Here is an 11,531-nt window from a genome sequence, read left to right on the forward strand (position 1 = left end):
CTAGCTTCAAGTGTATCGAAGAAAATACTTCAGGAACACAGAAAAGTAGCAGAGACTTTGCTAGAGGAGAACCATATCAGATTTGTCGTGTGGATGTGGCAAACCACAAATGCAAGCCAGGCCGCTGAGTCAGCCAGGCAGAAATCCCCTTTCAGCCCACTCTCCTGTGTGCAACCCTCTTCTTATTCAAGCATTAGCCCCGCATATAAGAGGTCCAAAAAGATCGTAATTTCCTGCTGGAGAGGGTGGATAGAAGGAAAAGCAACGTGAGAGGGAAAGGCCAAAACTGTGATGTGTCCAACGTGGGGAGGTAAAGACATCCACAGAGTACTTCATGCTGAAATTTAGAATTTTAAATCTATCTCATGTCTCTGTGGCGCTTATATCTTTTAAGTCAGATCCTCCCCCCCCCCCCCCAAATAATTCGTCCATCACACTTTACTTGATACCTCCTTCTTACATCTCACATTTTTTGAGTAAATACATTGATGAGTTTAGTTTACATTTTAATTAAAACGAAAAGTATTTTTAAAAATAGCATTTAGTATGATGATACAACACAGGGCTAGACCCTTTCCTCTTCAATGGGACTGGGCTTCCCCCCCCCCTTTTTTTTTTCTTTTTTACCACTTTAAGTAGCCCACAAGGGCTAATCCCGCGCTTTTTAGTCCCGGCCCCCCTCCTTCCCTACTGAACAACCAGTCCCAGGCAACCATTGTTTGGGACCATCAAACTCAGGTCGCCTGGCCGGGAATCGAACCCGGGACCTCCCGATCACAGAGCTAGCGCTACAACCACTACACCACAGGAGGCCGACAAGGAGAAACAATTAGTCATTACATCACCATAGGGATTCTATGTTGCATCAAATTGGATCCAAACAACAACAATGACATAATCTTTCTCAATGCTACCAATGAGAACAAATTGATTTACATTACTTTTCCGTGACGTAACACTGGTAGCTTTTATACAAGATGTGCTTTATTATCAGTCCTTAACACAGAGAAAGAAACTGACCTTCGCTGTGAGTTCTTCAATTTGTTTTTTCAGTTGATCCTTAAGATCCTCAAGTTCAGCTGTTCGTCTTTTTTGCTCTTCAAGCTCTTGACTGAGTTGTGTGATCATTTGGCTACTGTCAAAGATACGATCCATACTGTTTTTACCTAGAAAAAAAATTGGGGAGGAGATTGTACGATTAATCTGATTGGTATTTAAGGAATGTGATAGAATTCTTCAACATTCAATAATGGTATGAGCAGTTTCGAGAAAAGAAAAAAATGTGAGTATGCATAAAAGCCATTTTCGAAGGTTAATATGTGTATACAATAAAATGATTGACTCTACTTACCCATAATAATAATTAATTATCAGTGAAATTACAGCACTAACTTGAAAAGTATCTGGAAATTCATGTTTAACAACACAAAAAAGTGGGACACTGAAGATTGGGAGAGATAATATCTATTTATGAAGGTTGGAAAACATAACTAATTGCAAGATTTCATTAGATAAACAGTGATAAACCTCACTAAATGTGGGCGATTCACACTCTTATCTATGTCACAGACCATGATTACCTCCTGATAAAGATTGCTGATCTTACTGGGTGGCCTTGGCTGTTACCACAGATAGCTTAACTAAAGCAAGATATGATTTTCCAGGGAAACTAGCCTCACAGATGCTTTATTCCTTTGGATAGAATAATAATTGGTGAATATATATGATTAGTTATTTTGTAAAATAGGGGGCAAGTATTCTCAGGGAGTTTGCTCAACCAAATTTGAGGGGGAGGAGGTGGAGGAACATTCAGGAGGCAGAGAAAAAATATTTGTCACCAATGGTATTGAGCCAGACTTCAACTGATTCAGCAAGAGCACAAAATGATGGATGCAATTCTCGTTTAACAGGGTGTCTAGTTTCTTTTCATTTTGGTAAATCCTGATTTTTCCTGATTTTTGACTGCCAAATCCTGATCGTATAATTTTTCCAAATTTCATTGGAGAGAAAAATTAAAATTTCTGCATGAGCGTACGCGAAAGCATAAAAAAATCCTATCGGACAGCCGACTTTTCTCAAATCCTGATTTTACGACCAATTTTTCCTCAAATCCTGATGCTAGACACCCTGTTTAATATCTGCAGTAACCATAAAATATTATTATCATCATCCGACTAAGTGGCATAATAGATATCATACAAAAAAAGACCATTGGATACAAGATGCAAAGGATACATTGAAACATTTTAAAGAGCCATCGCCACAAATGATGATCATTTAAACTCTCCGTTACTTAAGAAAGGCAAAAATTTCATTATCACATTATATCTTGGTCAATTAATTTATCTGACTAATAGACAGAACTGCTGGTAAGTTATGAACACTTACCGTTGCTTTCCAGGTGGTTCCCATTATTATCGCTAGAAGTGTTGGCGGCAGGTGGCCAAGAGACTGATGGTAATCTACCAGGAGTAGGGGTAGATATACTTGGTGCTTCGGCGTGAGACCAATAGTACATGAGATTCGGCTAGAAATAATGACAAGCCGAACATTCAAGATTAATTAGGATTAATTAATTCAATAAATTCGAAATAAATAAAGATGAGTTTCAGGAAAGTAAATTTTATGGTGTGTAGATATTTTTTTTAATACTTCTTGAAAGGATGATTTGCTTCTACTTTTGAATTGGGGCCATTTTTGTGATACGACATTATCCATAAGAAAATGGATCAAGTTCTTCAGGAAAGCAGTTTTTCTCAGTCTAAGGTTCGGTCGAAAAAACAGAATTTGAGTTATCCTTTGGCACTCTCAAACGTCTCAACGAAAAATTTGTGAGCAGTCTGGCTTATTTTTGTGCTGATAGAGGGTGTTCACTTCATTCTTAACCCAACAATTTTCCTACTCTCAACAACAATTCTGAGCCCTGAACATGTACATTTACTTAAACTTGAAAAAGATTTTTAACTGCAACATTCAGAGTGTTGTAACTCCAATGGGTTTAGCGGTTTTGTACCAAAATGTTTGTAAAACATTCCATTAGGCGGTAATATCAATGCCTACATTCAGAGATCACAGTTCTAAAATCATTTCTTCTGAGAATGATCATATGCATTTTTTTTATTATTATTACGTTCTTGATTTAATTATTCACGACACAAAGCTGGTGGTTTAGTTTTATCCCAGCAAATCCAAACAAAAGAAAGTTCCAGTTCCTATTAAGGTATAAAGAGTAAAAATTGCTGACATAATTTGCATTGGCAACTTTTTTTTTTTTTAATCCTTAGAAGAGGGAACACTTCGGGGGGGGGGGGGGGGACAGTACCTATAACTGACAGGCCATTTGACGAGGTTAGCAATACAGTAATGCAATTTGGCACAAACAAAATTGAATGCAAACCGAATTAAGACACGGAAACGCGATTAAAAAGCTGGAAATTTTTTTTTGAAAAAAAATTAAAACTAAATTTATGATTATTTTTAGTTTCTTTATCCCCGCTCTTCTGTCGGCCTGGTGAAAAATTTGAGCTCGAGTCAAAACTCTCCCGGCCCTAGAATATTATAATAGAAACTCTCAGAGATTTATGGGAAATATTTTGACCATGTATTTCTTGAGGGTGTATGATTTTATTATATCATATACATAGTAATGCAATCAATCATAGTGTGAAGTTATGTAATAGAAAATGACAGGGTTTGAGTAAAATTTGTTTTGAAAAACCTTGAAAAGTCCAAAAATAGCATCATCGCAAACAGTTTTGCGTTACTAAATCTCAGCAGACGTAGATATTTTTTTGTTACCACTTCAATGGCACTAGGAGCTATTTAAAAATTAATGAAAAAAAGAGACCAACCCGAAAAACATCACACAGAGGTGCATCTTTGTCCGGAATCTGCTGTAGCACACCAGCTGCTAATAAATGAGTACAAAATTGAGCAATTATCGTTCGAATTTCTTGCGGTTTCAGATTCAGCCGCAGATTGTTCTCTTCCGTAAATGCAGACACAAACCAATTAATGAGCATTTGACCTTAAAAAAGACAACACAAAAAATGAATAAATAAAAAAAAGTCAGTAAAGCATGACAGAAAATTTATTGACATTCAAACACAAAATCTGAGGTAAGTGTCCAATAAAAGAGAAGATACTTTTTCAACGAGAAAAGTTTAGTAGCTTTCAGAAAATAATGTTCATGAGGGGAAGATGATTAAAAATTAGTTAGACATTAATTACCTGCAAAACATGTGAGTTTGTAAGGTGGTTTTCCAGAGTATTCAAACATCACAACAGCTCTGAGATCGGTAAACGCGAGGAGACACATTATGCAACTAATGGACTTGCCAATTCTGAACTCATATACTTGCATACAAATACTGTTCCATAAAAATTTCTACAGCATGCATAAAAGTAATGAATGGATCAGTGGCATTGAGCAAGGCGTTGCAGAGAGAAAGAGAGTGAGAGAGAGAAACAGAGTGGGAGGAGTGGGGAGGCCCAGAGAATAAGGATCAAGGAGAGCAGAAGCAAGGTGGATTTATGGCCAGGTGCTGATTGTGAGTTCTATGATTCATCGGTCAATAACAAGTTGTGGGCAGCAGATTGTGTTCTTGCATAAGTGCCATACAAAATTCAGAGAGAAGCCTCAGTTTTACTGTTGGCAGAGAAACCTTAGTTGGACAGTGATGTTATAAGTGATATTATAGTGCATAGTGGTATCATTAAGAAATCTTGTGGGAGGAGGGGGGGGTGTTTGTTGATAGGGGGAAAACTATAATTTGTTCCAATAGTGCATTAGTTGGAGAGGTAAAACCCAAATTTGGAAAATCTAAAAAATTAGCTGAAATTGATCGAAAAGTCCTTTGGTAGGATGCCCCCTTCCCCACACATACACATATACATGCATAACATTAAGTGATACCCTCTTGGTTGTATACAATTTAAAAACTAAAAAAAACATATTTACCAAGCTCAAAGGGTAATAGTGCTTAAAAGTGGGGAATCTGTTACCTCACCTATTCTCACTCTATTTCATTTATTTACTTTATGATAAAAAATGAGATACATAAATGGAGACTCAATCTCTTTCCTTCTTTCATTCTTCACCTTATTTTATTTAGGTTTTTGTTTCTTACTGAAAAATTGCAACGATTACTTTCCAAATGAAATAAGCACTACAAATTTGATTTAGAGAAAAATAGAAGAACCCTATTATTTGAACGTAACCAGTCAAATGATGATGCCATTTCTCACTCGCACATGAAAACAAAACCCTCTAAGAGGAAAGCCTAAAAAGGACCTAGAAGAGTAGGGGAGGTTGAAATATAATGGATGGGTCCAGTATACATAGCATTCTGTGCTTTAGCAGTTTGGACAACATAGAGTCCAACAAAATTTCTGAGAATTTTTGAACAAAAAACACTCAGCAATGACTAATGTAACTGAAGCTGAGGTAGCTTGAAGTCAATAGCTCAAAAAATGTAATTTTCACCAACGGTAAGTACTTAAAGGTTCAACCTGTCATTCTTGAAGCTTAGAAGGTTGGATTATGCTGTCACTTCATGTGGATAGTATACTAATACTACACCTATACTCTGGTGATTAATTAGTGTACTATCTACATATGGTATTTTCTATATCAATCATTTTAAGTTTCATTCTATAAATTTGAATAAAAAAGTTATAATTTTCATTTATGGTTTAAGAATTTCTGGGTTTCCACCTTTCCTTAAATTTTTAATCAAATGGTTGGTAATTAATTATTTTTGATATCTTGGTTTGAAGTTTTTAGTAAGATTAATTAATGATTTTAATTTCAGTTCTATCAGTTCATTTCTACTTGCAAATATTTTTCTTTCTTATCTTTATTATTTTTCATTATTTTATTTTTTCTTCGTTTATTTTTCATCTCAAGAATAAACTGAGCACTTTGCCCCTCACATTTGCGCTTGACTTTATACTCAGGGTTGCCATTATTTCTTCATCTTCAAATTTCCTAGCTTACCCTGACTTTTATTGCTTTTCCCTGACTGCAAAATTTTCTAATTCCTTGACTTTCCCTGATCTTCCAACAAAATATCTGATCATTTTTTTTTTTAAATCTTTACTTATATCTTTCTTTGAAATACCTGTACGCTGACTTTCGCTAGGTTGAGAACAAAATTTCCTTGTTTGGAGATCAAATTATAGAAAAAGGCACAGCTTTTAGAGTATACAACCAGCTATAGTAGCTGGTTTCAATGACAAGCCTTAAAAATGTCCAGAAAGGGTAAATATTTGGAAGATCATGAAATATAGAAGATTATAGAAACAAAATTTCCTGACTTTTCCCGGTCACCGCAAATTCCCAGACTTTCTCCGTTTTCCAAACCACCAGCAACCCTAATAGTCCTTTCTTAAACAATTTTTTTTCTTTAACAACTATTTTACAACTATTAACTCTAACAAAATTTTCTTTCTTTAAAAAATTTTATAAAGGGAGGTTCCGTATGATTTAAATTGTGACTGAAGGAGGTTCGAAGATGCTTTCAATGTTACATCATAAGAAGGACAATTTTGACGGAGCTTGAGTAAAATTTGGCCTTTAAACCACAGCAGCACACAAGGCCCTTGAAATGTGGAGGAAGAAATCATTTTTAGGGACCCAAGGCGAAAGTTAGAAAGAGAAATAAAAGGTCAAAAGGGAAGGGGGGTAAAGAGCGGGAAGGAATTTTTCAAAACGGTAGGAAACTTTGAGGAAAGTTGATGAGGAAAATCAGAAAGGCCGGTGATTGGGCGCATGCCAATGTGGAAAAGTAGAAGTCTGCAGCCAAGGAAATACTTGTAACTGATTAATTACCTTCAAACTTTTCATATGCTTGAAAGCCCAGTTTTTCAGGAATGAATTTAGGTTTGGAGATTCTCTGTTCCAAGGATGTTTTGTCCAAAGTGAGACTTGCAACTTTCCGCAAGACATTGCTGTCCAGAGGTACATCATTGATGGATGAATGTCTTCGCAGATCTCCACCCCCTATGGATGCTGAGTGACCTAGAACATGAAATAATAAGAAAAATGAAAATTACAGTGGAGGGTTGTGGAAATTTTAATAAAATACAAATGAATGTTTCTGGCAACATTTTCTTCCGTCTTCTTTTTGAGAATAAAAGCTTGGAAATATCAACCAAGGACTAATTTGAAATAGAAGTCAACATGAAAGAAGAGGGTCAAACATAATCTTACATAAGCCTCCCATAAAAATTATGCTCACCAATAAAAATGATTTTTTTCCAGCCGATTTTCAGACTTTTCATGTTATTTTTTTTCTATAAAAAACGGGGGGGGGGGGGGGGGTTCGGCCCAGTTTTACTTAATTCGAAATGATGGGCGATTGTTAAATGATTAGATCTTAAGGATGGCAAGTTCTTAGGATTGGTTGGACTACAGATTCTGTAGTCATGTCATCTAGCGCCCTGAAATGATCATCAATCGTCAAAAGTGGAATATCCATTTCGAATCATCACTAACCTTTATTTCTTATAAGTTTTTTGGTCGAAAGCGATGGCTTTTCACTAATTTTTCGCGATTTTTTAACACGTCAACAGCAATTTCCCATTGATACAATAAAAATTGAATTTTTAACAGCAGAATAGAGATAAAGTACTGGGAATCTTTAAGAGAGCGATAAAATAGGTAGCAGAAAATGAAGGAGCTGAAGTAATAACAAAGCCATATTTCCCGCTTGATAAGATTGAGAGCTAGTCCACTGAGGAAATATACATATGGGACATCTACAGGTCTACTGACTAAATCACTTTACGATGTTTTGTGAGAGTTTTGAAAAGGTGCCTTTTTTGATGATTAGGTATATGAAAAGAAGAAAAGAAAAGCGAAGTAAGACTGACTTCACTTCTGCATGAACTTTTGAACCATGAATATGACATTACGATGCACAGTGTTGCTGTAATACAGATGGGTTTTTTCGATCAGCCAACCGAGAACTTCCTGAGTTTATCTGATTCATCAGATTATTTTGGTAATTTAGCCCCAAATTTTTTGATAAGATGATATTTGTGTGACACTCTTCATTAATGACAATTATCAGCTGCAGCTGCACTTACAACTAGATTAATTTTTCTCATCTCATTTGGACCGAGTATAACAGAGACGCATGAAGTGGCATTTTGGAAAAAAATTAAATGGAAGTGGTTTTGAATGATTCAATCTGTCGTAGATTTTGACCTGTCAAAAGTTCAAGGTTGAGAAAAAACATTTTAAATGTGAAAGTAGTTGTTAAACTTTTTCTGTATTACTAAGTCTTGTGGAAGAATACGGTCTCTTTCCCTCCGTTCAAACATGATGTCACTTGGTGTGTTTCTGATAGACTTGTCCATTTTCTATAACAATGAGGAGTATTATTCAGATTCTCAAGTATCGAGTTAAGATGGACAAGTGATGCAAAACTGTAGAGATGACTCCCGACCATCAGAGCATTTCAAAAACCAGTCAAACTATTAGTGCCTACATATCATCAGTGAAACTTTAGGAACACAGATCTCGGGTTCGGTGTTTCAGACTTGCTGCCATCTTGCAGCATTCTTTATCCTGTTGACGTATGTACTTGTAGATACTGCACGATTAAAACAATGCAGAGTACTAGATCCTAAGTACATCATCAAAATAACTTCTCAAGTAGATAAAATCCCTAATCTTTTATCAACTATGTGTTAAACACATATTGAAACACTTGTATATAAATATTTAAGTGGCTAGAGCGGACTCATCGTGTGTCGAGACAAAAGTCAAGTATTGTTTAGGTCACCGCTCATCAGTGATGCCACCTAACTGCAAGTATTAACCTACTGAGTGATACTGATTTGGAGGTAATCAGAGATTGACATTTGTCTCAACATACGATGAGTGCGCTCTAGGGTCTGACATTGAAGTTGCAAGTGCAACAGGATTCACTATTTTAGGAACTCGACCAAATCATACTTTCTTTGCCGGCTAGGCCTTGTACCACAACTCTTGCATACATAGTTGCAGCTATGTGAAATTCAATTGCTCACTTGTCTCTTGCACCTTAATTGTAAAATTCCTTGATACCTATGTAGAAGCTTCAATGAAGTAACACTAAGGGACCTGCAAATGCCAAGACACCTTACTAATTACTGAGGAATGAACAAACACTCACCTCCTGATGTACTTAACACATGGTCCTTTAATTTGGTTGGAGTCAACTCAACTCTCCTGTGTTTGTGAAGCGTAAAAGAACTTGGTGATGGTATCTTTGACACAAAGGTAGTTTTTTGAGGACTATTGGCACTGTCGGCATTACTGTTAAAATCGAGGATATCAAGGGGTCTCATTTTATCTTTACTAGAATTGGACTGTCCTCCCTCTGCCTTATTTAAGTTGGGAGATTTTTTTCTATCCATGGCAGTACTTTCATTTGAACTTGGCGGATCACCATCAACAGAACTAGGAGAAGTATCGGCCAATAAATTCTTATTACTGTGAAGCAATTCTAAGCTGTTCGAAACATCTTTCGCATCTAGGTAGTTGCTTTCAATGCTGTATAAAGGCGACTGCAATTGAGGACTGATAAAAACTGAGTCATCTGAGCTTGATTCTGGATTTAAAGTATTCACTGGTGCTGTAAAGCCACTTTTATCATCTTGATTGCACAAACTTTCAACGTCAAGATTAGTGTTTACATTTTCGCGATCAACAACAATGGTGTCACATGTGACCTTGGAGTCAGCTGATTTTGACTGGTCATTAACATCAATGCTGCCAACTTCATTACTTGGGCCTTGGCTTGAGCTGGAGGATTTGAATTTATGTCCCTTCTTACTTTTGTTCTTCTCCCGAGCAGGTGATTTCCTCACTTTTAAGAAATTTGAAGTCTTATTACGTTGATCGGATCCTTGAAGATTTCCCATTTTATCTGGATGATAGCGTTGTTTACTTTCTTGCTGATCTCAATCAATATCAGATATCAGCAGATGAGTAACACATTTTGAAAGTACATGCTGGATGAAAAGAGGGATAAGTCGGTGTGGCTACTTGTAAAATACATACTTGGTTAAAATCAGGAGGGTAGATTCTACCGCCGATTATTTCGTGGCCCAGCGCGCAAAAAAATTCAAATATTAAAACATGCCAGATTTTGGCTTTGGTCTTGAATCAGGTCAACACATTTAGGATCAATGAGAAGTTTCGTAGTACTTTAGTAGGCCGTGATATTTAGTAGCCATGATGAAACACGATAAAAACGTAACAAAAACATTGAGGATAACGAAGACATCAAATGCCTGACGCGAAATTTTTCGGTGGAGCTCCAAGACTGATCTGGCGAATGATTTTCTGTGGTTGTAGACACATAGGTAGTAGCGGTCGTCGAAGATTGAAATTCTTGAGAGGCGTGACATTAGTTTTCACAATCGAAATTGAAATGCGTAAAATAGATTGAAATGAATTGAGTAGGATCACTAAATAATGTTAAAAGCAGATTAGAAAACAATATAACCTCATCGAGAATTGGGAAAATACTTTATGTGAAAGAACACCACGCATGCCCCAACACGATCGATGACCGCCATTCACGCGTTAGGTTGGCGAAACGTGTGGGGTAGCGAACTAAGTTCTGATTGGCTAACCACACAAAATACAGTGTCTTATTCAAATTTTGGCGCCAAAGTTTAAATTTGCGGGGAATTCTTTTCTTGCCGCTCATGATTCAATGAAGAAAATGTCCTCACAAATTCACTTTAATTTAAGTACCGAATATTTTTATTGATATGTTACTGTCAGAATGCTCTGTAACAACGAGTAATCAGGTTAATTTCTTTGCGTCTTCACCCACCGTTCATGTGATAATCTTGCCTAGGTTAGTATAATAATAATAAATTAAATGAGGGGGGGGGAGCTAAAAGACTATGATTGTAATTGAGTCGCTTCAGTATATTTAAATGGGCGTATTCCTGCCAAACAGTACATTGTGCAATTTTCAATCTTTTCAGTGGATATTAGTTTTATAAAAACTATGGGCGTTTCTCAACAGTAAAAGGACCTACTTTTGATTTCTATGGCTTGTTTGAAAGTCGAAGAGTTCTTTCTAAGATATGTTATGTCAAAACTCCTAAAACATATAAGAATGATCTAAATTGAGCGAGATATGGAGGAGATTGCACAAAGTTCCATCCAACCAAATTCGAAATCCGCGGTACTGAATTAAATCAAAAGGAGCTAAGTGCAGAAAAAAATCCCAAAAAGTCGAAAATCCAAGACGGCGGATGTGGCTTAAGATACTAGCTTGGTTTCTGATCAATCGATTTTAGTGGAATTTCGGGGAAGGGGGGCGGGGGTATTTTTGGACGGGAAACTTGAAGATCTGGTCAAATCCCCAAAATTCGAAAATCTCAGGTGGCAGTTGTGGCCTAAAATACCATCTCGGCTCCTGTTCAATCGATTTCAGTAAAACTTGAGTTTAAGCAGGGGTAGTTCTTTGCGTCATTTTCCCGAAAAAATTGTGAGAGGGGGCCAAGCCAGGCTCACA

The 11,531-nt window shown here is 36.6% G+C and overlaps 1 protein-coding gene across 4 annotated transcripts in view; it reads right to left on the reverse strand.

The window, feature by feature from the left end:
• Window positions 1-10,565, reverse strand: part of LOC109032081 (protein cappuccino) — a 26,901-nt gene extending 16,336 nt beyond the window's left edge. Inside the window, exons 1-5 of one of the 4 annotated variants that reach the window (XM_019044019.2) lie at window positions 9,165-10,565; window positions 6,833-7,021; window positions 3,852-4,027; window positions 2,389-2,527; window positions 1,021-1,166 (exon numbers count right to left, since the gene is read on the reverse strand). In XM_019044019.2, the coding sequence (XP_018899564.2) occupies window positions 1,021-1,166; window positions 2,389-2,527; window positions 3,852-4,027; window positions 6,833-7,021; window positions 9,165-9,915 (1,401 nt within the window). In that variant the 5' untranslated portion in view covers window positions 9,916-10,565. Of the gene's footprint in view, window positions 1-1,020; window positions 1,167-2,388; window positions 2,528-3,851; window positions 4,028-4,230; window positions 4,375-6,832; window positions 7,022-7,498; window positions 7,839-9,164 lie in introns of those variants that run through there. The other 3 variants (XM_019044020.2, XM_019044021.2, XM_072302574.1) reach the window with 3 other exon arrangements.
• Window positions 10,566-11,531: the final 966 nt, after the last annotated feature.

This window comes from Bemisia tabaci, chromosome 7 (genome assembly GCF_918797505.1).
Source record: "Bemisia tabaci chromosome 7, PGI_BMITA_v3".
Taxonomy (NCBI): domain Eukaryota; kingdom Metazoa; phylum Arthropoda; class Insecta; order Hemiptera; family Aleyrodidae; genus Bemisia; species Bemisia tabaci.